Here is a 25,431-nt window from a genome sequence, read left to right on the forward strand (position 1 = left end):
CAATCCTTCGATGCTGCGCCATCTCATGGGGATTCTCACGTTGTGGTCGCCCGAGATAGGGTGACTCTCATAAGACCGGGGTTGCCGTAGCCCCTCCTTTTGAATCTAGAACAGCAACCTTTGACTCCTGATCTTTCTTTGATTATTTGGTCATTGCTCATAAACAGAAAGAAGGTGGAGTGCGACATTTCTCGGCATTATACTGCCGTGTCTATTCATCTTGGAGTGCAATGAGTTGACACTGTACAACAGTTACGCGCCTTCTTTGACGTCCGGAGTCGACTTGGACGCGTTCCGATTGGTTACTCGAGACTCTGCCCTGAATCATATGTCTCTGTCAAGACTCAATATGCCAAAGTCTCAAGTAATATCGAGCAAAAGGCTGACTGATTTGGCGACATAACTCCAACTATTGGGTGAGTGATCCCACTCATTCGTCAGCGATGCGGTGATGCCTCGCCACGCCGAAAGGCTGGAAATCCTTTGACCCCCATCGGTTCTTTTGTAGTGCATGCATTCTAAAGTGGTTGCATGCTGTGCCTTGCATGGGTTTGTAAGCGGGTCTCCGGGTTTCTCAGTTCGCATAGATTCTTCCCGTGCCTCGGGAACCAATAATCGATCTCACTCTCCATGACGAAAAATGCTTGAAAGAACGAGTTTTGATGCAGGTGCCTGGAGCTGGTGACTAGTAACCGAGTCACGAATCCTTCGGCCCCATTGAGTGAGAGGGGTAGTCGCAATTCTGCTGGGGGTGGTCAGCGATAAGGCAGCTTCGGATTCGTCCCGGCAGCCGATATCGTGGATTTTCGAACATGAGAAATGTCGAGCTTTGTCTTACCCCTCAGACATCCACAACATCTACCCATGAGGTTCGTTTTGGCCTTCCGGATGCGGGTTGGGGGCAGTGTGATGGGATCCATGTCTAGGCTTGAATCCTCTCATGGCGGTCAGCCGGTGCAGCGGGGCGAGACTTCTACTGAGGTTCCGCCGTGCTATTCTCGAAATAGAACCAAGGCACTTCAGAACTCGCCGCTCTGCAAAGGTGAATACGACTGTGGGACACCCAGGTGTTCCCGTTGCATCTGCTTATGCTGGAGTTCTCTTCTATCTTTTGACGTGTAGAACTTCTCAGATCTTCTCCATGGTTTCTGAACAATCGCCTGCTCTTGAGACAGTCGGCGTTAATATGGACTCCCAGCAGGAGAAGGGTAATGTGCTCGACAGCAGCACTCAGTCCGATGAATCCCATTCTGAAGAGACGCACACCAAGGAAAGTGAGAGCCTTCCGGGATGGAAGATATTCGTCATTTGGTTAGCGATTGCACTTGGTGTTTTGTGTACTTTCCTCGATGAAGGCATCATTGCGACAGCCATTCCGCGCATCACTGATGAGTTTGGGTCTCTCACAGACGTCGGTGTAAGTCGCATTGCATTCCATGAACAGACTCCAATCCAGCGAAATGCAGCTAATAAGCCTATAGTGGTATGGCTCAGCATATCAAATGACTCTTTGCGCATTCCAACTCATCTTCGGACGCCTGTACAACCAGTTCAATGTCAAGATCATTTTCGTGATCTCTCTCGTCATATTCGAGATTGGGTCCCTCATATGCGCAGTGAGCCCGAGCTCAGCAGTCTTCATCGTCGGACGCGCCGTCGCCGGCCTCGGTGCATCCGGCCTTCAAAGCGGCTGCTTGGTACTCATCTCAGCAGCCCTTCCTGCAAAACATCTGCCGACGTACGTAGGTGCCATAGGAATGGTCTATGGCGTTGCCGCTGTTCTCGGGCCGGTGGTAGGCGGCGTTATCACGAACAGCTACCTCACGTGGAGATGGTGAGTGGCATCCCATTGCTTTGATTTGCTCGACATACAACATTTACCTTGCTAATATCACATCGGTCTCAGGTGTTTTTACATCAACCTTCCAATCGCCGCACCACCTGCTCTCGCGACGTTGTTTCTGGTCAAGTCCTCTCCACCAACCGAGGAACAGCGGCGGCCTTGGCTGCAGAAAATCCGGGGCTTGGATTATCTTGGCATGCTCCTCTTACTGCCAGGGATTACCTCATTCCTCCTTGCCCTCCAATTCGGAGGCGCGCTCTTCACCTGGGGTGACAAACGAACCATTGCTTGCTTTGTCGTTGCCGGCATTCTCGTCATCGGCTTTGTGGCCGAACAGTGGTGGATGGGCGAAAAGGCGCTGGTGCCGCCGCGCCTGGCTAAGATGCGTGTGGTCATTTTTGGGGCCTTTTTCGGGTTTTGCCTGGACAGTGCCTTTTTTACTCTCGTTTACTACGTATGATGCCTGATTTTTTCACGGTATTGTTCAGCACAGAAAACTAGCTAACATCTCTTGTAGGTACCTCTCTGGTTCCAGGCCATTCAGGGTGCCACGCCCGAGCAGTCTGGAGTTCGATACCTGGCCTTGTGTCTAGCATTTATCCTCACCATTTTCCTCAGCGGCTGGGGTGTCACAAAGACGGGTTACTACCAGCCTTTTATGCTCGCTGGTACCGTTCTTGTCTCTGTTGGCGCCGGTCTTCTTTCGACGCTCAAGGTATCTTCAGGCGCGAACCTCTGGATTCCCTTTCAAGTCATCGCCGGGCTTGGTATTGGGGCATCAACACAGCAAGCAGCGGTCGCTGTCCAGAGCAGTCTGGAAGAGGCCGACGTCGCCATAGGAGTGGCAGTGGTACTATTCTTCCAATGCTTCGGCCCTACCACTGCCATCACAGTTGCCCAAGCCGTGTTCGCAAGCACATTAACGTCGGGAATAACCTCCAATATCCCAGGGGTCGATGCCCAAGCAATTAGAACCTCGGGGGCAACCCAACTTAGAGATTTGGTATCTCCGAACCAGTTTGGTACACTACTACAGGTATATAATCATGCCATCACAAGGACATTCATAGTTGCTGCTGTCATGGCCGCGGCGAGTGTCATTGGCGTTGCTGGTATCGGACTAAAGAAGATTCCTGGTGAGGGTGATGAAAAGAAAGACACCGAGAGCAAGTGACGTAGTCGCTGCGAGAAAGGAAGGCTTTCGATGTGGCATCGACATATAGAAACTGCATACTAGCTTCAATGACGACAGACATCAGCAACAACCCAGCCCACAAAAGGAGTCAGTCAGTGATCTCAGTTCAATCTACAACATCATGCAGGGTTAAGATTATCGATCCGTCACGGATCCTAGCGCTCATAACAGAGAAATCCCTGTCTTAGTCATCGTCAATGCATCGTGGAAAAGGCCCAATGACGGTGTACCCAGCTGTCCGGAGTGGGTCATGCCAACTTCTGACAATCCTCGTTACAACTTGCCTTAGCCACACAGCGTTGCATCCGTCCGTTCTCAATGACATCTTGACAATTGACTTTCCGTTCTCCGGAACCCCAGATCTCCAAGCTGTCGTCGGATCGCAGCTTCGAGGATTGTCTTCAGCAGAGTTTCCGTTCTGCAGCTTTTCTCGCTGTCAGCTTCCGGGCCACACTCAAATGGAAGACCATAACGCAGCGGTCAAGCGCATCGCTGAGGTCGTAAAGGACTTCCACTCGCGCCGGGAACCTTTCCGCATCTTCCACGGTTCCACAAGCAGCACCAGACCCGCCCACCATCAGCGCGTCGTCGATATCAGCGAGCTGCATCATGTTCTACACATCGATACTGCGGCCGCCGTCGCCGTAGTCGAGCCCAATGTCCCCATGGACCAGCTCGTCGCAGCCACCTATCGGTGCGGATTTGTCCCGCCTGTCGTTATGGAGTTTCCGGGCATCACTGTCGGCGGCGGCTTCGCCGGGTCAGCCGGAGAGAGCAGCTCTTTTCGCTACGGATATTTTGACCAGACAGTGCAGTCTGTAGAAATGATCCTCGCGAGTGGGGAGGTCGTCAATGCCTCCCAGACCGAGAATCCAGATCTCTTCAAGGGTGCGGCAGGGGCCCTGGGGACCCTTGGTATCGTCACAAAACTGGAGCTGCGTTTGCTAAAGGCCAAGCAATTCGTCAAGCTCAGCTATCACTCGTACTCGACGATTCCGGAAACCGTTGCCGCGATACAACGGGAGACGAATCTGGCGCACAATGACTACGTCGAAGGATTAGTCTTCTCGAGGACGAGCGCCGCTGTTGTTACGGGTCATATGACAGATGATCTGCCCGACAAATGCCAGCCACAGACGTTCAGTAGATCCAAGGATCCTTGGTTCTATCTGCATGCACGGAAGCGAATTACAAATGGCACACCGACGCCGGATTATGTACCGCTGCAGGATTACTTATTTCGCTACGACCGGGGTGCATTCTGGATGGGCGAGCTGGCCTTCAAATACTTCGGCTTCGTCCCCTTCAATCGACTCACTCGGCGGGCTCTGAACCGACTCATGGACACGAGGACACTATACAAAGCCGGCCTAAGCGGCAACAGCCGAATGACGTTCAAATATACGGTTCACGACCTATCGCTGCCATACACCACAGTCCAAGAATTCATTGACTACGTGGCAGACAATCTCGAAATATGGCCACTCTGGCTCTGCCCCCTGCGTGCCACTGAGACCGTCGGCTTCCACCCCTACACGATGGAGCCTGGAGGAGAGACGCCGCAACCGATGCTCAATGTGGGCGTGTGGGGAGCGTCGTCAAAGAAGATTGACAGGTTCGTCCGTCAGAACCGAGATCTCGAGGCGAAGGTCATGGAGCTAGGCGGGCGCAAGGTGTTGTACTCTCACGCGTACTACACGGAGTCGCAATTCTGGGACGTATACGACAAGGATTGGTACACAAAACTGCGAGATCGGTACAGCGCGACGAGTTTACCGACGGTTTATGACAAGATTACGGTAGATGTGAGCAAGGAACGAAGGAGAAAGTCGTTGAAAGACAGGCTGGCAATCACGTGGCCGGTCGCTGGCCTCGTCGGTGTTTGGTCTGCAATACGCAAGTGAGAGCAGAGCACTTCATACGGCCGACCAGGGAATGGTGGTTTGATGTCTATGGGTCATGATCATTACGCGGTGTCATTCTTTGGATGCTTGTGATGTGTTATGAGAGCATGCTGCCATGATGGTGTGGAATGTCTATGTTGGTGTGGATAATATGTGTTCTTTTGGCGTCAAATGTTTCTGCATCCTGCATACTGAGCGGAGTTCGGGCTATTCTTCTGATACTTGTCAAATTTCGGATTATGTTGTCGGTAGGAAGTTTAGCATCAAGACATTGTGTTGCGCGTCACGTTCTGGAACTTGTTGGGATCATGCATGTGTCAACAATACTGTTGATGTTGGCAAGCCTGCAGCTGTCAAATTGCCACAAGACATCATACCTCTACGACTGGCCCATGATCTCCATATATCGGATCTCTGCTAAACCACGGTACCTCAGCAATGGCATCAACCTTTCCTTCTTCGCCCCTTTTGCCGTAGCACATATCCCAGTGACAACCTTTCGGATAACTTCCAACCATTTCGAACTCGCTGCCCAAATCATCCAGTAGGCGGTGAGAAACACCAGCCGGTACAATGATCACATCGCCCTTCTCAACCAGAGGCTCAATCCGGCCTCCATTGTCTTCGCCCCCAAAGCAAAGCTTAGCGCGCCCATGACTAATGCTCAGGACTTCGTGCGTTGTACTGTGAAAGTGACTCGTTCTGTACATGGTATAACGCCACTGTGGCTCGACAACACCAAGGGAGGTAAGGTGAGATTCGATGGCCGATGCACCCGCTGACAAGAAGGCGGAGTGATAGATCAATAGGGGTTTGTTTTGGATGCTTGTATTTGGAAACAGCTCATGTGCCGGGATGAAGTGCTTGGACACGCGCAGTGATGCTAAGGGCGCTAGGCTGGCTTTGGAGCCCATGATCGTGTGTTCGAGCGTGGATCTCTTCTTTGGGTAGGTTTGTTGGTGAATATCTGTAGGGCAAGCTGTGATATTCAGTCACAGACCTGTTTCGGGCAGAAGGAGAAAAAAAAATGTAAGTCGAAATCTGTGAATCAGCTGAGAATGGGGAGAGTCAATATTGACGTCATACCCGGCGCGACCGCTCATCATTGCTTAATTTATTCTCATTATTATCATAAGTCTATTCTTTCTGCGCCCGGGCAGAGTCTTTTAGCACACGATGAAATCTGCTATTATTCCGGCCAAGCCCATCGTGCGTTCGAGGACATGACGTGAAGAACAACACGCATCAATACCAGTGCCAACCACATGTCCTTCATAGCAAGTCCTTCAGGAGCCTCACGTTTCTTTCCAAGCCGATGCAATAGCGTTCCAGTACTGGTCAGGATGCATCCGCATATGCCCAACATGGCCACTGCCCTCGAAACGCACCGCATCGTAGGCGTAGCCCTTGCCCTTCGACTCGGCCATGTTCTCCTCGATATCCTCCCAGCCAATGAGCGGATCCTCCTTGCTATACAGATACAGCTTGCGTGATCCCTTCGAAACATATTTCGTATCGCCAATGGCAGCAACGCTGAAGACAGGCGCGCTTTCGCGGCCGGTGAGGTGCTCGAAGCTGTGGTTCAGAAGAAGGAAGACGCCCATGATGCACTGTGTCACAACGAACGGCCAGGGAAACCAGCCGGCGGTCCCGAGGGTCATGGCCAGAGACCAGCGCTTGAGGTTGTTCCAGGTCATGATCACGCTGCCGGGCGTCGAGTCGTAGCTAGACAGGCGATGCGGCATGGGGCGACCGAATCTCTCTTGGTAGGCATGCAGCGTTCCAGCGTAGTTGATGCCGCCAGTGTTGGACATGACATGCATGAGGACCGCGTCTTCGTTGGGGTCTGGTGTTCCGGACGTTGCTGAGGGATAGGCGGCTTCGATGATGGGCTTCATGTTGTTTGAGCGGGTCTGGAGGTCCTCTCTCATGGCTTTAACGATTGGCGAGAGCACGGCGATCTGTTTTGCGTGCGGAAAGAGTGCGCGGAATCCATCGGCGTATTTGGAGACGTGTTTCGGTATGGCGTCGCCCCAGCTGTAGATGATGACGACCCTTGGGTGATCTGCTGGTGACTGCGTGCCCTCTGTTACTGGTTCGCCCTCCCGATAGAAAATCTGGTCGGTGATGGCCGTGAAGCCTGGGAACGGGTCTGATTTCGGTGCCATTTTGAGGGCTTCTTGGGGCGTGGACCACGAGCAATGAGACAACAACAATAGTGAGATAGTAAGCGAGCAGACTTAGACTTTGGTGAGAAAACTTGAGCAGAAGGTTTGGGCATCAGCTGCATATTCGCGAGGAGGGAGCGTCAGCCTTCATATCTTGAACGTCAGACCCATTTTCTGATGACTGATCTCATCTCGGCGATAAAATCTTATCAAAGGCCCGGAGACTCGGTAGGCGTCCCGCGGCCACGCCGTTGTTGGGACGCGCCGTGGACCCAGGAACCTAACTGTTGGGACTCGCATCGGAGCAGTAGCCTGAAAACCGTACGACGGCCGGCGTTGGGCATAGTCCACGGAGGATCCGTTACTTTAACCTGGCGTGCCTGGGAGGATCGCATTGCGCGTTGTGTGGCGCCTCAAATCTCACACCAGTCATGGACTCATGGCGCCGCCCTGTGTGGGCTTTTTAGGGGGCTTTCAGTTATGAGTGTGAGCCACTGAGAGCGAGAGTGAGACACATCTCACTCACGCTAGGTACTCAAAAGTGAGCTTGGCGGCGTGCGCTGATGGCTCCCTTAGGTCCACTTACCGAGGCAAAAGCAATTTGTTGTTCAGAAGTGGCCAGACGCCCCCAAGCTCATTGAGTGATGACCAGATTGAGCGGGCTTGAGTCAGGTGACATGTGCAAAGCCGAGGCTTCCTCACTCAGGAACGGGTTCGGTATGAACTCCGCCCGCCCTCTCTGATTCTAGAGATGGACAAAGTGAGAGCCAACAAGCGTTCGAGAACCGGGCCCACACCGCCGATACCCCAGGAGCTTCCCCGGATTCCAGCGACTCGACGATAGTTCGTCTTCATCCACGTTCTTTTCGTGTATTACTGATCCTAAACTCAGACATATCCTCCATCTATTGAACGGCCTTGTCGCCTCACTGACCGGCGTTGTTGCAAAGCCAATCAGCATCCCTGCAATTGAGTCTCTTGGCGAAGAGGACGAGACTTTGACCCTTGAAATCAGCTGGATCCTATTGATGTCATGGCGTCTGAGGAGCTTGTAACATTCTCAAGTGCTACGACAATAACAAAACTCGGCCCCAATGTGTACGGAGCAAACTTGGTTCCCAGCTGGTGCACCGGTTCAGGTCAGTTGATTTTTCTCTACGCCCATAGAGCTCATCATTGACAGCGCGCAGTTCCGAATGGCGGCTACGTCGCATCGGTGATTCTCTGTGCGGCATCGCAGCATCTCACAGCACGCGGACAACCCGACTCAATCTCGGCGCATTTTGAGTACGTCAATCGCACGGAGATTGGTCCTGCAATTCTCATCGTCGATGAAGTCAAGCTCGGCCGCAACCTTTCAACGTTGCACGTCTCCCTCTATCAACATGATCTCCAATCATCAGCTCCCTGGTTTACTCCGTCTTCCAGAAAAGAGGTCGTCGCCTACTTGATCAATAAGCGCTTGACTGTCGAGAAGGGCCTGACGCTGGAGAGCGGCTGGGCGATGACTCCGCCAGCCAAGACCGCCAATTTCTCCCTCCTCGGTCAGGATAAGGACCCCCACTGGGTGCGCAAGCTAAAGCTGAATGCTCGCGCGACGTCCTACGCCCGCGCTCACAACAATCTCGAGTACTACGCTCCGCGCGAGGACTCACGCCGTGGAATCGTAGATCTCTGGTTGCGGCTGAAAGACGGCCAGAGGTTTACGAATGCATCGCTCGGCTATGTTGTGGACGCGTATCCGACAGTAATAGAGGCATGGAGGCCGAAGCGCGATGAAGAACAGACACCTTTCCGGTCGAATGAGATGTTTTGGTACCCTACCCTTGCTCTAAATTTGGACGTGAAGAAGGCTTTGCCGGAGGAGGGGGCCGAGTGGCTCTTCCTTCGGACAATGGCAAAGGTTATCCGGAATGGCAGACTAGATCTCGAGGTTATTGTTCTAGATCAGGGTGGAGATGTTATCGCTCTGAGTACTCATGTGAACATGGTTTTGCCTGCTGAGAGGAACTTGAAAGAAAGGAGTCACTCGAAAGCAAAGATTTAGACGCAAGGCCTAGACGTATACTCAACCTAATCGGGTTCAGTTCATTTTTTCCAAGGGCATTATGTATCAGATCTCATATCCTATGTACATGTCCATAATACCCCTAACCCGTTATGTTTTGCATCATTCAGACGTGCTTGGTTCAAGGCGCTACTTGAGGCGTGCAGCTGACCGCAAACTATTGCACCTTTCCTCTGGAGTCAACCGACCAGATTTCTTCGATGACACCATTACGATGGGCGTAATACCAGTCGTGAAGGTTAATCGTTGGATCAATGTGACTGGGAACCATCTCAACCCGATCTCCCACCGCCAAGGCGGGAGTTCCCTCTTCCCAACTAAGCGAACCATGCTCGTCTCCCAGGTTGGCGTGGGCATAGCGCCAGTCTTTGCATTCAGCAAGTCCGCTATCCGTCGTCAACGACTTCAACCCCGTATCAATCGTCACTTGCCGCTCGCCCTGCTTGCTGACAACGGTCGCTAACAGCGTCAAGCTGTTGGAGTAGAACGAGCCGACGGCGTTGCGGTAGTCCGTATCCATGAAGATGAAGGATCCCGGCTGCAATTCCGTGACTCCCGGAACAGTAACGCAGAATTCAGCGGTGCCTGTGCCGCCGGTCGTGACTACCTCGATGCCGAAACCTGCTTTCCGAAGCGCTTCTGCCGTCTCGGTCAGCGTCTTCATGGACTCGAGGCACTGCCTCTTTCGGTCCTCCCGGTCGTGGAGGTGCTGCAGGTGGCCCTCATATCCCTGCACACCAATCAGGTCGAGATGCTTGAGATTCCCAATGTGTCTCGCCAGAGCCAAGGCAGGCTCCCCTGCGGCCACGCCAGTCCGATGCAGTCCAACATCCAAGTCAATCAGCGTAAGGATAGGCTCCTCGACACCGGCCTCCTCCAACGCGTCGTTGATTGCCATCGCACCAACTTCGCTATCGATGACGATTCTAATCTTCTTGTTCTTCTTGAAGAGTTCAACAAGACGCTTCACTTTCGGTTTGCCGATGATTTCGCACGTAATGAGAATGTCGTCGAAGCCCGCCGCCGTGATGGCTTCTGCTTCTGATACTTTGGCTACACAGCAGCCTTTGGCACCGGCAGCAGCAAGCTTGCCGGCAAGAACTGCGCTCTTTGTTGTCTTGAGGTGAGGGCGAATGTTGACTCCGGTGGGAAGTAGACTGTCGAATAGTTTCTTGATGTTTGCTTCCATGAGGTCGAGATCCACGATCATGGAAGGTGTGTCTAGGCTGTCTAGCCCGTCTCCCACATTGACAGTGTACATTTTGGCGGCGGTTTTGGGTTGTTGAGATGAAAGTACATGACATGAGCAGGATCTCAATGCCAAAGACGAAGTGAACACGGGACTCCAAGATCCCGCATAAGATCGGCTGCGGGGTCGGCAACCCCAGAGCGAGATAAGACGATTCGGAGTGGATCTCCGGCGTCGGAAACGGCGTGACTAATCAGTCTGTGTACTGTTGTCCGCGGAATACCTCGAGCAAGGTCTGATCGACGTGTTCATTTCCCTGCTGAAATACGCTCAAGTGTGGAAATGGAAAGAAAGTTGATAATATCAGGCATGGCATTGCTCTGCAACTTCGGTCAATATGTATGTCTCACAGCGCACATGAACACACCATAGTTTGGGCTGCCAACGCACATGCGCCTTGGGACTTTTTGGCGCCTGGACACGGGATCCGGCAGGTTGTGCTTGAACGATGGGTCCTTTGCCCGGCTCGGCACGTCTGCAGGTTCAATAGAGGCTGGCTTCAGCCAACAACCGATGCAGGGTTGCATCATTCATGCAGCACTGTTCACAATCAGCACTATACTTATCCGTCCTACTCAAAGCAGCATTCAAGGGCTGATCACGCATTGCCGATAGGCCATCGATGAGGGGCATGTTGTAAAATGGGTATAAGGCAGCAGTCAGAGTAGGACTGGGAACTTGCTGCATATCAGGCCAGACAAGTGAGACGAATGAGGTGGTTATGATATGAAAGCATATGATCTTGCTCTAAGACAGCTAATGACTGAGGTAGAGGAAAATGGAAGAGATCTGCAAAGCTGGGTGTTATGAAATCTTTGTATATATATCCCACGTACCTACTTGAGCCTTTGGTAACAGGCATGCACAATATCTCACCGAACCTTCTCTCCAAACCCTCCGTGACTATGGTGCTACTTGATGTGCCAGAGCTTTCGCTAGCCTCGACCGGGGCTTTTTTGTTTATCGCGACAATTTCGACACTAATCTTACGAATCTTCTATAACTTGTATTTACACCCCTTATCCAAATATCATGGCCCATGGTATGCCGCTTCATTCTCACTATGCTCCGCTATCATATCCGTACTTGGGCTTGAGCCACATTGGTTGCTGTACTTGGCCAAGAAATATGGATGTGAGTTGTTGCCCGTCTCGTTCTCTCATCTGAAATTACCACGAGCTTCACTAGCTAGTGTCCCGTTATTCTGAAAAGTGATAGAGTACCTAGAACTGACTGATCGGCGAAGTTGAGAAACCTATCCGTATAGCACCATCGCTCCTGCTTTTTCCTCAGTCCAAGGCTGTCAAGGATATCTACTGGGATTCGAAATGCAATAACAAAGCTCCCCTTTACGGCTCCGGTGCACTTGGCCCACCGCACCTATTCTCGACCATTGATGGGAGTGTGCATAAGTCCTTGAGAAAGGCCCTCAGTGGTCCATCGGTGTGTCTCTGCAACAGTTCTGCGCTATCAGTTGCATCCTCGGCGCGCCTTTGACTATTACTGAACTGTCCAGTGGTCTGTAGGTGGGTTGAAGAACAACTGGGAATCACGAATCGACGACCACATTCAACTTTTTGTGCAACGGATGACCGAATTTGCCGAGAAAAATCAGGCAGTCATTCTCTCCGACAAAGTAGCGTGAGTATTGACATGCCCCTAGCAAAGATGTAACACACCTTGTGACATGGCTAACTTCATCTAAGAGAGTTCGCGGCCGATATCATGACGCTAGTCTGTTTCACCAACCCCTGGGGCTTCGTCGACAATAGTCGTGACGAGCGCAACATGCTCAAAAGTTGGCGGGAGGGATTAGTCTTCTTTGGATTTGCAGGTCGTTTCCGTTTCTTTCGTGATGTGATTCTGAAAGGCTCGCTGGGTAAATATTTCCTACCAGAGACAAGCGATGACAACGGCATGGGATACTTGATGAGGCAAGCAGACAGGGAGGTCTCTGGTCGGGAGCAGCGCATGTCGCAGGAGGGCTTTTCCCAGGAAAGGCCGGACTTTTTACAATTGTTCGTCACATCAAACCCCTACGTGCCATCAATGCGCAATACTGACCTGGTTATAGATGCCTCGAGGCACGGATGGACGGAAAGCCATTGACGGCGATGCAGAAGCGCGCGCACGTCACGCTGCTCATTCAAGCCGGCGCAGACACAACCGGAACGGCGCTCGGCAGTACCATTCGATTCCTTCTGACCCATCCGTCCGTGTTCGCACGTGTACGAGCCGAACTAGCTGCTGCCTCCGACGCCAAACTTCTCAGCACGCCCATCCAATTCGAAGAGACAAGGACACACTTGCCCTACTTTGTGGCTTGTATCAAGGAATCTCTGAGACTCCACCCGCCCGCGACGAACTTATTCGGTAGAGTGGCGCCGTCCCCGGATGGTAAAGTCGTGGACGGTACCTGGGTACCGGCTGGCACAGAAATCACGAGCAATTCGTATGTCGTTCAACGGGACCCTCATCTGTACGCCCCGGACCCAGAGGCATATCGACCAGAGCGGTGGCTTGAGGACGAGGGGAATTCCAAGGAGCATATCAGCGAGATGGATGCTTCTGCTTTTGTGTTTGGCGTTGGGCCCAGAGTCTGTTTAGGCAAAGACCTTGCCATCATGGAGTTGTACAAGTTGCTTCCAGAGGTTTTTCGGCAGTTTGACTTTGATATGAAGGAGGAGGGAGAGTTTGTGGTTGTCGGGGGTATTGCCTACAACGAACGGTTTGTTGTTCAGCTGAAGCCGCGAAAGGAATAGACTTCGTTGAAAGTTGTCGTTTCTTCGGATTGTTCCTTTTTTTCTTCTGAGGCAGCTGGTTGCCACGGCCAAGTTAGTAGACTGAAGGGATCTCAGTAGTATGGTAACCTTGCCTGACGACAATGCTGCGCCACATCTTTGAGACGACGATAATCAGTGTCTACAATACCATATTATAACTTGTGACTTGAGGAACTTATCAACTAATTGGTTCATGTGTCGATGCAACGCCGGTCAATGTCTCCGGCATCGAGCAACCGACGATAAGCGATGAAGGGGAAACGGGCAACTCTGCCAATAAAGACGTTTTCCGCGCTGAATCCTTGCCGGCGCCGGAGCGGGGAGATGCCCCACAGCTGTCCAGCGCCGCTTTCGGCTATCTCGGTCGCACTCATTCCTCCCCTCTCGGCCGCCCTCCCTGGAGAGTATTGCCCATGTCAGCAAGTCGACTCCGACTGGTCCGCGGGAAAGTGACAAGGTTTAGAGAAAAGCATGCTGTCTCTTCAGTCGTTGGCAGTCTTTCTAGAAGCATAACGTTGCAGCACACACATTTCATACTGGAGACAGGCACCATGGACTACTCTTTACAGAACCACCGCTCCTTCATTGGCTCCAAAGCCACTGACCTACCTACGCCCTCTTTTGTTCTCAGCTTGCCAACCATAAAAAAGAATATCGAAAGGCTGCATCAAGATGTTGAAAAGGCTGGAGTCACACTTAGACCTCATGTTAAGACCCTCAAGGTAGGAAATTGACATATTTTCCACTCCGACACATGGTCATAACTAACTGACTCGCAGAGTCTGGAAGTCACGCGGTTGATGCTGGGCAATGGCAAGTACAAGAGAGTTGTGGCATCAACACTGTCAGAAATTCGTGGATTATTGCCATTGGCAGAAGAGGGAATTCTCGAAGAGGTTTGTTGTGATTCTCCATTTAAAATACACAAGGACTCGTAGAACTGAGGCATTTTCTTTTAGGTTCTGTATGGGCTGCCGCCCCCAGCAAGCACCATCCCTCTGCTGGAAGACCTACGAAAGTCCATCAACGTCCAGCTCATGATCGACCATGAGAAGCAGCTCACAATAGTAGAGACCTTTGCCGCCAAGAACACGGAAAGTACAATCAAACCGTGGGACATCTATATCAAGCTCGATGTGGGTAGCAAGCGCGCCGGTCTTCCCCTGGGCAGCGATCGTCTCACAAAGTTGATTCAACGCGTCAACGACTCATCAGCCGTCACTCTCAAGGGCTTCTACTGCCATGCAGGCCACTCCTATGGGTGCCGCACACCACAGGAGGTGGAGGATCTCCTTACGGTCGAGATCAACAGTGTCCTGGGCGCGGCGAAGCTGGTCACTGGTGACAAAAAGCTCACCCTATCTGTGGGCGCTACGCCGACGGCTCATGTTGTCAGCACTCTTAAGGCAGCGATTCCCGAGAACGTCACCTTGGAGTTGCACGCCGGTATGTACTTCTCGTCATTCTCCAACACAGAGGCGAGACACGATTAACACGATACTTTCTTAGGTAATTTCCCAACAAACGATCTCCAACAGGTCGCAACCAGCGTCATCGGAGCCGAAGACCAGGCGATCCGCGTCCTCTCCGAAGTCTGCAGCGTGTACCCGGAGCGCAACGAGGCTCTCATCAACGCCGGGACAATCGCGTTGTCAAAAGAAGCTGGCCCGGACCCAGGCTACGGCAAGGTTGTCGGCAAGCCCGACTGGGCTGTTGTCCGAATGTCCCAGGAACACGGTATCCTGGGTGAAGTTCAAACACCGGGTTCAAAGACTGCTGAGCCGGAGCGCAGAGATGTGGAAGCGAATTTCGATGTTGGCGACAAGGTGTTCCTCAATGTCCAGCATGCTTGCATCACAGCTGTGGCCTTTTATGTTTACTTCGTTGTAGATGAGAATGATGTTGTGGTCGATACCTGGGTTCCGTGGAAGGGTTGGTGAATGGTGAATGGTTTAGTAGTGTTGTCAAATAGTGGAAGTGGAAGCTTTCGTCCCTCATAGTGTAAAAGAAAAGTTCATGGTATCATATTCGCCCGCTCTTGGTGAGACCCGTCCGTAGATGTACACACATGTTGATCGAAAAATGATCTCCAGTTCCGTCAGTCGCAGCCATCTTTCGTTCGTTCGCACGCTCGCTGGCCCCTTAAACACCGCCGCTATTCATATCGATCATGTCCCCGGTACACCTACGCAAATGAAATCCAAATCTGATTCTCGTTCATAACCCGACAAACCTGCCAAGGACCTGCCCCAATATCTGCCGGCATGACCTCGTTGTGGTCCCACAGGTGCTGCAGCACGACTGAAGTTTGTCGGATGTTACCCAGACCAATGGTGGCAAACATATGGCCCAACCTCTCATGCAGGAACTCTTGCTGTCCCTTATCTGTGACGCACGAACCGATAATGGTGATGGGCCAGCATAGACTAGTGTTTATGCGGACGCTAGGATCTAGTTGTGCTAGATGTGAGAGAGCTCCACTGAGGGCGTTTTGGATAGCCATTGCCTGGAGGCCGTGCTCTTCTCGAGAGAGCGTATGTAATGCCGTGTGCAGATAGAGCAACAAGGCTTTCTGGTATATATATCCAGCCAAGGCAACATTCTCAGTCACCATGGGGTTTGGCTGCCAGTTGAGGATCTGGCTTTGTAGTTGTGAGAACAGAATAAAGTCATCGGCTGATGGGCGCCAATCCGGCTCGTCCATGTGGCTCATTATTCGCCGTCCCAGGTCGAAGATCGAAGGCACTAGCAGGATCAGATCTAGCCAGCATCCGCATAGACTACCTATGTAAGAGGATGCCACGAGCTCAGTGGCGAGGAGAATGAGATCGTTGCTGAGGAATAGTTGATCACCAAGTCTTGCATCTATGGATATCATGCTGACGGTCGCCGTGTAGATGTAGTATTCGGTCAAGAAGTCTTTCAAAGTCTTGTGTAGAAATGTGTTGTTCGCAGATAAGAAGGGCAAGATCAAGGACTGGGCTGCCATGAGATGGTCGAAGATGGTTCCATTTACGTCACCTTTGGCAGTCTACAAGGGGTATCAATATCACGGTGAACTCAGTTGCGAGCGTGATTGTGCGACATACCTCAACCAAGCACAGAATCAGGGCACCAATGCCCAGGATCAGCGTTTCTTCACCATGCTGTCCGCCCATGTACGTCGAGATGTTTTGCTGAAAGAGCCGTAGGGACTGATTGTAGTATTTGGTTGCGATATGGTCCGTCGGAACTAGAGACTTTGCTGCTCGATGGACGGCACTCTGCGTAAGAAGTAGTTGTAAGACGAGATCGCTGCTGAATGCTAAAGGAATCAACTGCGCGGTAAAAGGGTTGTCTGCCGTGGATCCATTGGCCATACTGAGCGATGTCGCGCTGAGATAATGACTGAGAAGCTCGAGTGAGTTGCTATCCTGATTGCCGGCCAGGAGGTTCATCGACCTCGGCACATGGTGATCTCTGAATATCGACATTGGTTGAACTGGCGAGTGCACCATTTGATCCGCAGTCTCGCCATCGTCCGGGTCTTCCGTGTTAAAGACGGAAAAGGCGGAAGGGTCTTGAAGTCCGATAGCAGTCGTCGTGTGCTCTTCTGGCGTCTGGGGAGGGATGATGATTCCGCCGCTCTGGTCCGTCGTGACGATCTGGGTTGCCGGACTTGGACTCGAGTCTGTTGTGGCTGCACTTGGTGATTCCGAGGATTGGATATGTGATGCAAAAGAGAAGTTGACTGAACGATCTGGGAGATGCTGGGGACTCTGGGATGCCACCGTGGACCCTGATGGTGAAGGAGCAGTAGGCTGAACATCGTCCTGCCGCGTGCTCTCTGGCGAATTTCCTACCTCGCGGGGTGAGCGCGAGGTGCCGCCGCTCTGGGTAGCTTGAGAGGAAGAGGCAGCGGCGGTGGCCTGGGATGAGGACGTTGGGGGCCAGCGGCACTCTAGGCGGTTCCGCTCACAACCGCGACACCGCGGCTTGGTCTCGTCGCACTTCTTCTTGCGACCGCGGCACGTCAGGCACCCCGTACGGACGCGGAAGATTGGCCCCGCAAGGGTACGGCGGGGTTTCGTTGACATGGCTGAGAGAGCCGGCCGGGCCCGTTGAAGCGAATGAGTGACGGAGGGAGGGAGAGAGAGGGGAAAGACAAAGCGCCAAGAAAGCCCGAAAGTTGAACCGTCCTCCGATAGAAGGGGAGAGCGAATGAGGCAAAGTTCTAGACCAATTCCAACGGAACGGGCAGCAGAAGAAGCGAATGCTTGTGTGTTAGATGTGATAGACTGATCTTTGCATGGACAGTTGACACGGAGTTGGAATGTCGAATGGACTGCCTCCGCGTGGGCCAGATAAGGAAAATTTGCCGGGGTCGTGTGAAGGCGCACTATTCGTGTCTCGAGCGCGGTCCGCCGGATCCGCCCGACCCACTTACTTCGCCGGTGCCAGCGCGGTAAAGAACCGGATTGGTCACCCCGCATCCTCCTTGTCTCGGCCGGGTTACCCTGACGAGGCCTAGTCGACACTATGTCATCGTCCTCACCCCTCTTCAGCCTCAATGAACTCGGATCGGGTGTTGGGAGGTATCAAGTATCAGATCTTTAAAAATTTCCCCAGCTGACCCACCTACCATTGGAGGACAACTGTAATTTTTGCAACGGGCCTGATGGTTTGGACATTCAATGAATAGGGCGCATACTGTCCTCCTTACGTAGGTTGGGTACTATTATAAGGAAGTATCTATTTACCCATTTTAAGCATCGTGTCTATCCGCAAAAATATCGATATCGCATCTAGCTACCTACATATTCAAATCTACCCGTCAAGGCGTCAAAGGTGAAGTGGGCCTAGATCTCTGGAAAACTCGATCACGATCTTGTAGACAGAAATTTCTCGTGGGCAATTCAACATCTTTCGCATGCATAAGTACCCAGCTTCAATGCCGGAGAACTGCCTGTGATCCATTAACCATTCTGCCTTGACTCTCGCGCGAAACCCTTCCATCTCCTTGATCTTGCGAGAATATTAGTTGGCTTTTCTAATCGCATATTATAGCTTCTTGGTTTTGTATATTTGGGAGGACTAGAAATCAGATACGCATACTGCAGGGCAAGGGTAAATTGATAATGCTGCTGGTGCGATTCGGATTCGTTGCACCATACAGCTCTTGTCTTCATGGGATGATATGGATTCAAAATAATTTCCTGCTCAGTGGGGGTTCAAGACTGGCTGACTGAGAGTCGACCAATTTAATCCGGCTCTCGCAACTATCACATGTAATGAACATTCCAATTTGCAACGGGTTCATTATCCATCGTGGTGATCTGCAGAAAGCACCTAAAGTAAGTAGTCAATAGATCAGCATTCTTATCATCACTTACAAAAGTTGTTTGTATCGATTTAACTGAGCCCCTAGAGCTTGTGTAATTTTAGTACTCTATCTAAACTACGAGATGCAGATGATCGGACATCGAAACAATTTCCAAATCGCAAAACAACTATTCGGTAAAACAAAATTGCTCCATAACAAGGCCACAAAAGTAACTAAGTCACCAACCCTTCGTATCAAAAGGTAAACTAGGCACTAAATATGCCAATTCGCGTGCACATGATGTGCGTACTGGGAAATGATTCGTCTTTTCAATGCCCATGCTCTTCCATGTCGAGATTATCAGTCTGAACTGGTTTCAGGAACCATTCGAACCTTTGACATATGGTAAACTGTAATTGTATAGTCGCGGGTGGGTGTTGTAGTATGGATCAAATGTTAACAAGGCAAAGCCTGGGTCGCCCGCAGCAATATTGTTTGGCCAACAAGTATTGAGCTCCAGACCATCGTTCGCCGGTGGGTTGGCAGCATGCCCCCATTTGTTAATGGTAAATTCTGGCCGAACTGTAGCCGTGATAGCGGCCTGAGTTCTTGTCACGCCGCCTTGTATGACGGTCTTCTTGTTGGGATCGGCGTCGACTTTGGCCTTGAATTCGGAGTCCTTCATGTCTTCGATGGCGGCACCAAGACATATTCCTTTCCACATATGTCCTGCTCCTCGATTCATTCCTCCTGGGATTAGACGAATTAGTTGTCCCTGTGCATTTTTACCAGAATTGAGGCGGGCTGGGTCCTGTGGTCCTATAAGATATGCAGGTGGGTATTCGTCTTTGTCGCAATCTACCTTATTAGGGTTCGATTTGACTTCATCCAGCCATCTATCGCCTTTATGTTGCTTCTGGAAGGCTGGCACAGCTTCTGCATCTAAGCGCCACGCCGTTGCCGCGGCTTCAGGCGGACAAGTTAAGGTAGCCCATTGCGGATTGACCTTGATAGCCGAACTATAATGGAAGCAAGCTTGAGACCATTTTTGGCTACATTCTCTCTCCACAACAGTCGGCTTGGCGTTGGGTGCGTAGACAACCGATGTTACAACTAAATCATTCTTCCTTGTCGCATCGTTGACACAAGATTGTATCCTCAATGTGTTTTTAGCAGCCCCAAGTCGCATGGTTGATTTTGCTGGTGGAACCCTGCACTTCCGCCCCTTTTGGATCTTTCTATCAGTGGGGTTATTGTCGTCACCCTTTTTGCCACTACCTTGTTTGAGGTTATCCGATTTCTTCTTCTTCTCGAATCGGTCTCTTCCAGCAGGCGAGTTGCTCAATATGTCGTATACTTTTTTGATGTCTTCCGGAACCAAGTTTGTTCCGCCACAAGGCTGAAGCCACCAAGAGAAAGCGCCTCCAGGGTCTTCTTCCTTGGGATAAAGATATGCTGCCATTTGAGCAGCCGTATTGGCGATTTCTAACCAGATTTATAAGCTTCGGATTCATAAGAGGGGAATAGGAGATGGGAAAGGCACCGGGAGGTGCAGAGAGATAATGAGAGAAGGGCAAGGGCATACCCAGACCAGCGCTAATTGGCTTCCCTACCACAGGAATGAATTCTACACCAATCTCCAGCACTAGTTTCAACGTTGACATCATAATATAGCATGAAATCTGTAATGCTGGTTGTAAGTTTCATCTTTACTTCATGTTGCTCTGATTGATTATGGTGTAGTAACGCTTACCTGAGCCATCTGTGGCATGCCATCCAAGACGATATCTGCAAATTCGTTTACCAGAGGGTTGTTGCATTGACATATCCCTCCAGCAATTGTCGTATCTGGGCCCATCTTCTGCCAAGGGATAGGTTTGTCGATTGGCCAAAAGCCCAGGCAGAACGCATTATACATTTTGCCTTCTTTCTTGGCTTGGTCAATTTCTGGCTTGCAGATGGAATCGCAACTTGTCTTTTGGAAGTCCCAGTGTCGAGGTTCTTTGTATATATTGCAATTCTTCGCATTGCTTTTCTTGGCGCGCCTGACATAGTCGAGAGGGTCCTCAGGGTCGGTCACCACGATGTCGATGTCACTCGTATCTGGTCCATCGATACGGCTCGTGCAGATATCTTGTGGACAATAGCCGTACTTGCAGGCAAACTTGCAAAGAATATTAAGATCCGTGTTCGTATCGTCCCAGGCGACGACATCGACTTCTTTCTCAGGCGGAACCTGTGATGGAATACCTCGGGCAGTGCACTCGCACAAGGATTCTAGGCAGAAGCCGTATTCGCAAGAAAACTCGCAGAGATTGCCAGTATTCAAAGTGCGATCTTCCCCTGATATACATCGTTGCAATTCGCGACGTTGGAAGGTAGGCTCAGGATGCGGAGGCTGATGTTGAGGTGGCCCAGGACGCTTAGGCTGAGAACGCGGAGGCTGAGGACGCGGAGGCTGAGGGCGTGAAGGCCGAGGACGAGGAATCTGAGGACGCGGAGGCTGAGGACACGGAACCTGAGGACGTGAAAGTCTGAGGCTAGGATCAGATATCTCATGAACCTTCACGCCAGGCAAAACGGTTGCGTTTTTTGGGCCCGCGAAACATTTCCCTTGACTCCAACCCAAAGTAAAATCTTCAACCAGCTCGCGGTTTTCGACAATGTCAATTGCAATGCCTAAGATCCTTTCAGGTCCTCGACTGTCATCGCAAATCTCGACGAGCATCTGAGTCGGATGGCCGGCGATTGGCAGATACGAGATTGCATTCCATGCAGATGTTATTGTTGACTTTGCCAAGGAGCCTCCGCTATAGATACTCACTATCATGCTTCTAGATTGGGCGAAGAGAGTTTTCGTAGGGCAGTTGGAGGGATCTGCAAGCGTTTTATCTACTGACCCGCCTAGGAGAAGGAAGTCCCACCTACTGAAATTGTCATTGCCATCGTTGCCTCGAACTACCATGACTTTGCTCTCGACCTCTTGGCCGGTAGACTCACAGGATGCGGAGTACATGCCATCTGGTTGCCGAATACTAAATTGAGAGCTCTTCGCGAGTGACTCCGATGTCCAGTCTATGACTGGACGACTGGAATTGAGCGAGCAGCCGTAGACGGTAGTAGCAGAAGTTAGGTTGGCAAGAGCGTCGGGAAACAATGGTGCAATAAGCATGGGTTCCAGGCAGCGACGTAGGTGGTCAATCGATCCATATTCTGTCCATGTGTTCGTGTTTGTGTGGTTAGCACAAGGTATAGGACATTCGATTTGTTGGCTAGAAGGGGTAGTATCGATTCCCAGTGGTGCTGCGACGTTGACGGTGACATTGTGTAGGACGTCAACTCGTGTGGCCTTGTCGAGCGAAGGATGCGGAGCAGCTACTGCTATCCATGAAAGAAAATAAACTAATTTCATTGTTAATCTGGTTATAGAGGTTAGTCGATTGCCTTGGTATGAGACATAAGTGTTAGTATCTAGGTAGCTTATGCGTGGCAGTGATAATTACATAGTCAGATTCTGTTTCATAGTCAATGTTCTCACAGTCAATGATTTCGCCTGATGAAGAAATGTTTCCAGGCAAATTCATGCCTTTGGGCCTTTTAAAGAAGTTCTGCAATCCGACCTTTTCGGTTCGAAGTAGAATCTTAAACTTGAATATACGACCGTGAGAGCTAGATTATCACATCAAATGTGGTTGAGAAACTCTTTGGATTAATGTTGGTTGAAGCTTATGGGGCTTGGCACCCTGGTAAGTGTTTCAAGGTTCTCAAAAGCCATTACATTCCGTTATACAGGATGTCTACAGACCATCAGTGGAGAATGGCACGAAACACCTTGAGAGGTTTTCCGAGACGTTCAATATGAGCTTCATTTTACAGCAAGGTTTGATAGCTTGGAGTCGAAAGATCTCATGACGTAAATCAGATGATCTACCTATTCACCTGAGCGCGAATTCCACCCCTTAGCTAACATGATGCTATATGTTGCCTAACTAGGTCTTCTCGTCTATAGGCTAGAAACTGATCACAGAATCAGAAAATATTCGAACCCTCGTTGCCTTGGAGGCTACAGACATTGGCTAGTAAGATGACCTTTTAGAATTGACGCGGTCCCCCGGGGTGTTATGGAAGGTAAACTTTGTGCATCTCCTCTCAGCCAGTCAGGCCACAAGGTTCTGCAGTGCTTTGGGTCTTCACTTAGCTGTGACACTCGAAAACTAAAGTCTGACATCATGCTAACTTGCCAAGGTGTCACTTGATGTCCCACTAGTAGGTCATGCCTTGAATTATTTAAGCGAGCTCATGCCTGCCTCCAAAGTTTTATCTCTCACTCTCAAACACAACTTACTTGCCCCAGGCCGACATCTTTTTCAGAATTGCAAAGATGCCCGAACTCGCCGAATGTAAATACTCCCGCGAAGAGTGCATAGCGTCAATCCGCGACTATTACAGCTTCTTAAGTACGATGTATGTCCGCGAAGACGACATCCTTTATCCTCCAGAAGAAGGTTGGCCTTCAATTACAACAGAAACTTTGAAAGACATGAGAAAAACAGATGAGGTCATATGTCTTCTACGCCATCTACCCTACATTCGTGTCCCGAGCAATCCCTTCAATCAGGCTCAGGGCGCTCCTTGGTGCCGTTTCGCCGATTGGCAACACACAGGAGCCCGTGTCGAACGCGGCATGGATGGCCAGGATTTGAAAATCATGTCGGAAGGCTCCGAAATCTGCGACAACGCACCCTCCCACGTGATTGGTCTCACAAAGGGTGGCCGCGAAAATCCTGTTTTCCTTTTGGATACAGAGCTCGGCATAATATACTGGCCAGAATGTCCAGACGGGATCTCAAACAATTCTTCCTACGACCATCTGCGAGTTTTCGATGACCCTCACGAGTGGGCTCCAGAAAACGAGGCCGACTGGCGTGGCGATGCCACTCGCTGGACCGTGAATGGTTTCTTCGAAGTTCTCAAGGATCAATTTCGAAAACTGAACTTTATCCCCACCAGTCCACTGTCTGTCATCGATGTATACGCGTATCTCAGACCAGGCTCGGACGGCTTGGTGGAAAAATTACAAGTTATCTATCATGAGCATGGCTGGCCGGGCCTGGAAAATTATCGGAAGCGGGAATGCTTGGAAGCTGTGGAGGCCGCAATGGAACAACAGTATGGAATGGATGATTGAGTGGCTTGGGAAAACAGGACGGATCTACATGTGTCAGCATAAAAGTCTTGGGAGGTTTCATTTGCTTCATTGCTGTGGGAGTCGACTTCGCAAAATAACTCAGTCATGACAAACTCCAGCTAGCACAAAGTCTTATTAATGGTTAACTTTCATAAGGAAACTCAGCTAGCAGAGTTCAGCTCAGGATTTCTGAAACTTGTAATCCGATTTCTGTATCCAAAAGGGCCTGAAATCCCTGCTACATCCGTTGAGGGTTTAGCAGATTTCTTCTCAGCATTAGTTTAATTGCATTGGTTCTACAATATCCGTGGCTGTGGACTTTGGAAGATGGAAGAGTTCCTGAAAAGACTCGTGGTAATCTCTAGAAGATGGCTTCTTCAGATTACTACTAAATTACCGCGCCGATGTGCGTAAAACTACCCTATATATAGATACAATACATTGGATACCTTACTAGTGATTTCAATGTGAAGGATATTCCACAAACAACAAAGTCGGAAGTGTCTTGTATTACTCCAAGAATCTTCAACCTGATTGTGGATTGAAGAAAAGCCTGGTGAAAGCTGTTGTAAGAGAGCACAAGTCCGTCAAAGAGACCGTAGAGTTCGCCCCCGTCATTAGCAATTGGAGGTAGAAACGGTTTCGGAGCAATAATACTGTCTTGTCAATGACGGATCCTTGAAGCTACATTCAACGGCTACAGGCTCGAAGGCTTCTAGGATGCAATTCTGTTTCAAACGGACAATTCGCATCGACTAACCATTGGCGGTAGCCTCCATCTCTCTGGATGCCTCAAATGTGGCTCTTAAAGCTTAGCAAATCATGAATGGCATCCATCAGGGTAAGTTGACCACACCGCACCAAAGGTGAGCCTTGATGGTTCTGGTTTAGGGTCAACGATTTCTAACCTCGTTGAATCGAGAGCTTTTCTGGGACCCTTCATGCCTCATGACTCCGAACGGTGGTCTATTTGCCAGGATTCTTGCACGGTTCCATCACAACGCGTCTAACCATACAAGCGCGTTTCTCTCACCAACTCACGCATTGGGGATATGTTCGAGCTCAAGTATAATTGCAGAGGATTAGCAGTAAGGTCGCGAGTAGCCCACTGATGTCAGGTCGAAAAGAAGCCTCGCAGGTAGCCTTAAACCATTCATCAAAACAAGGTTAAGGTATTTGTTTGGCTTTCCGTCCAGTGGGTCCTCCCCCGACCCCCTGAAGCACGCCTGCGCCCAAGTGGAGTAGCAGGCCAGCGTCGGAAACATGTGTACATGAAGTCAGACACTTACTTTGGGAACGCGAACAGTACAACTATCACAGCAAACTAACTGTCGGCTGCAAGTACTTCGTAGTGCCAGACGCTTCCACTGTTCTCACCAGACGTGTCAGAACAGCCAGTGGGTCATCGCCTCTGTCTCATTCGGAAAATGTAAGCAGCCAACTCGGAGCCGACCCCCCAAAGTATCCAGCCTGGATGTCAAATGCCCACAAAATCTAAGCAGCCAGGCTTAGCGGCCGTTTCCACTGTCCTAAAATCTGACGGTCGTGTTTGCTGTGTTTTGGCGAGTTAAATGGTCAATTCGGTGATCACTTCCCTCATTTGGGATGGCTTAGACCGGGAGGACAGGGCAAAACAGGCAGTAAGGTCTCATTTGCCAACGCTTGGCAGCGCGTAAGAAGAAATGACTTTGCACCCAATGGTGCCATATGCCAGAATCCAACCCGCTAAAC

General features: G+C 50.7%; 11 protein-coding genes across 11 annotated transcripts; 6 read left to right on the plus strand and 5 right to left on the minus strand.

Annotated features, from left to right (window-relative positions):
* The first annotated feature begins 1,062 nt into the window (after nt 1-1,062).
* On the plus strand, nt 1,063-3,092 carry HER10_EVM0009906 (major facilitator superfamily transporter). The gene is made up of 4 exons (XM_035479377.1): nt 1,063-1,417; nt 1,482-1,834; nt 1,907-2,297; nt 2,361-3,092. Exons 1-4 carry the CDS (start codon nt 1,142-1,144, stop codon nt 3,015-3,017), a joined length of 1,677 nt encoding a protein of 558 aa, XP_035329916.1. The 5' UTR covers nt 1,063-1,141; the 3' UTR covers nt 3,018-3,092.
* Nucleotides 3,093-3,356: 264 nt separating this feature from the next.
* Nucleotides 3,357-5,150, plus strand: HER10_EVM0010237 (FAD binding domain-containing protein). Its single transcript, XM_035479704.1, has one exon. It carries the CDS (start codon nt 3,497-3,499, stop codon nt 4,940-4,942), a length of 1,446 nt encoding a protein of 481 aa, XP_035329957.1. The 5' UTR covers nt 3,357-3,496; the 3' UTR covers nt 4,943-5,150.
* A 163-nt stretch (nt 5,151-5,313) lies between these two features.
* HER10_EVM0003758 (uncharacterized protein) lies at nt 5,314-5,945 on the minus strand (the record flags this gene model as incomplete). Its single annotated transcript, XM_035473422.1, has 1 exon — nt 5,314-5,945. The coding sequence occupies exon 1, from the start codon at nt 5,854-5,856 to the stop codon at nt 5,314-5,316; it is 543 nt and encodes a 180-aa protein (XP_035329130.1). The 5' UTR covers nt 5,857-5,945.
* A 149-nt stretch (nt 5,946-6,094) lies between these two features.
* On the minus strand, nt 6,095-7,522 carry HER10_EVM0001077 (uncharacterized protein). The gene has a single exon (XM_035470838.1). It carries the CDS (start codon nt 7,108-7,110, stop codon nt 6,238-6,240), a length of 873 nt encoding a protein of 290 aa, XP_035328837.1. The 5' UTR covers nt 7,111-7,522; the 3' UTR covers nt 6,095-6,237.
* A 621-nt stretch (nt 7,523-8,143) lies between these two features.
* On the plus strand, nt 8,144-9,157 carry HER10_EVM0002143 (uncharacterized protein; the record flags this gene model as incomplete). The annotated part of the gene is made up of 2 exons (XM_035471868.1): nt 8,144-8,249; nt 8,301-9,157. The coding sequence occupies 2 exons, from the start codon at nt 8,144-8,146 to the stop codon at nt 9,155-9,157; spliced, it is 963 nt and encodes a 320-aa protein (XP_035328951.1).
* A 178-nt stretch (nt 9,158-9,335) lies between these two features.
* Nucleotides 9,336-10,504, minus strand: HER10_EVM0006346 (uncharacterized protein; the record flags this gene model as incomplete). The annotated part of the gene is made up of 1 exon (XM_035475933.1): nt 9,336-10,504. Exon 1 carries the CDS (start codon nt 10,437-10,439, stop codon nt 9,336-9,338), a length of 1,104 nt encoding a protein of 367 aa, XP_035329462.1. The 5' UTR covers nt 10,440-10,504.
* Nucleotides 10,505-11,332: 828 nt separating this feature from the next.
* HER10_EVM0005183 (Cytochrome P450) lies at nt 11,333-13,189 on the plus strand (the record flags this gene model as incomplete). The annotated part of the gene is made up of 5 exons (XM_035474806.1): nt 11,333-11,561; nt 11,674-11,870; nt 11,944-12,068; nt 12,134-12,445; nt 12,502-13,189. The coding sequence occupies 5 exons, from the start codon at nt 11,333-11,335 to the stop codon at nt 13,187-13,189; spliced, it is 1,551 nt and encodes a 516-aa protein (XP_035329309.1).
* A 438-nt stretch (nt 13,190-13,627) lies between these two features.
* HER10_EVM0012564 (alanine racemase domain-containing protein) lies at nt 13,628-15,150 on the plus strand (the record flags this gene model as incomplete). Its single annotated transcript, XM_035481957.1, has 4 exons — nt 13,628-13,932; nt 13,990-14,106; nt 14,170-14,656; nt 14,720-15,150. Exons 1-4 carry the CDS (start codon nt 13,762-13,764, stop codon nt 15,148-15,150), a joined length of 1,206 nt encoding a protein of 401 aa, XP_035330226.1. The 5' UTR covers nt 13,628-13,761.
* Nucleotides 14,904-17,513, minus strand: HER10_EVM0003528 (uncharacterized protein). Its single transcript, XM_035473202.1, has 2 exons — nt 16,300-17,513; nt 14,904-16,241 (listed from the first exon to the last, which is right to left on the minus strand). Exons 1-2 carry the CDS (start codon nt 17,284-17,286, stop codon nt 15,396-15,398), a joined length of 1,833 nt encoding a protein of 610 aa, XP_035329099.1. The 5' UTR covers nt 17,287-17,513; the 3' UTR covers nt 14,904-15,395.
* Nucleotides 17,514-18,888: 1,375 nt separating this feature from the next.
* Nucleotides 18,889-19,974, minus strand: HER10_EVM0009101 (uncharacterized protein; the record flags this gene model as incomplete). The annotated part of the gene is made up of 1 exon (XM_035478600.1): nt 18,889-19,974. The coding sequence occupies one exon, from the start codon at nt 19,972-19,974 to the stop codon at nt 18,889-18,891; it is 1,086 nt and encodes a 361-aa protein (XP_035329809.1).
* A 2,919-nt stretch (nt 19,975-22,893) lies between these two features.
* Nucleotides 22,894-23,700, plus strand: HER10_EVM0000950 (uncharacterized protein; the record flags this gene model as incomplete). Its single annotated transcript, XM_035470714.1, has 1 exon — nt 22,894-23,700. One exon carries the CDS (start codon nt 22,894-22,896, stop codon nt 23,698-23,700), a length of 807 nt encoding a protein of 268 aa, XP_035328815.1.
* Between the last annotated feature and the right edge of the window lie 1,731 nt (nt 23,701-25,431).

The sequence above is a fragment of the Colletotrichum scovillei genome, assembly GCF_011075155.1.
Source record: "Colletotrichum scovillei strain TJNH1 chromosome Unknown Contig00009, whole genome shotgun sequence".
In the NCBI taxonomy this organism is placed as follows: Eukaryota; Fungi; Ascomycota; class Sordariomycetes; order Glomerellales; family Glomerellaceae; genus Colletotrichum; species Colletotrichum scovillei.

Excerpts from the sequence above, each read along its gene's own strand:
- HER10_EVM0003528 (XM_035473202.1), bottom strand. The coding sequence starts at position 17,286 with ATGTCAACGAAACCCCGCCGTACCCTTGCGGGGCCAATCTTCCGCGTC. Across the intron at positions 16,242-16,299 it reads TGATTCTGTGCTTGGTTGAG|ACTGCCAAAGGTGACGTAAA; the intron begins GTATGTCGCACA and ends TACCCCTTGTAG.
- HER10_EVM0009906 (XM_035479377.1), top strand. The coding sequence starts at position 1,142 with ATGGTTTCTGAACAATCGCCTGCTCTTGAGACAGTCGGCGTTAATATG. Across the intron at positions 1,418-1,481 it reads GGTCTCTCACAGACGTCGGT|TGGTATGGCTCAGCATATCA; the intron begins GTAAGTCGCATT and ends ATAAGCCTATAG. Across the intron at positions 2,298-2,360 it reads TTTTTACTCTCGTTTACTAC|GTACCTCTCTGGTTCCAGGC; the intron begins GTATGATGCCTG and ends CATCTCTTGTAG.
- HER10_EVM0001077 (XM_035470838.1), bottom strand. The coding sequence starts at position 7,110 with ATGGCACCGAAATCAGACCCGTTCCCAGGCTTCACGGCCATCACCGAC.
- HER10_EVM0010237 (XM_035479704.1), top strand. The coding sequence starts at position 3,497 with ATGGAAGACCATAACGCAGCGGTCAAGCGCATCGCTGAGGTCGTAAAG.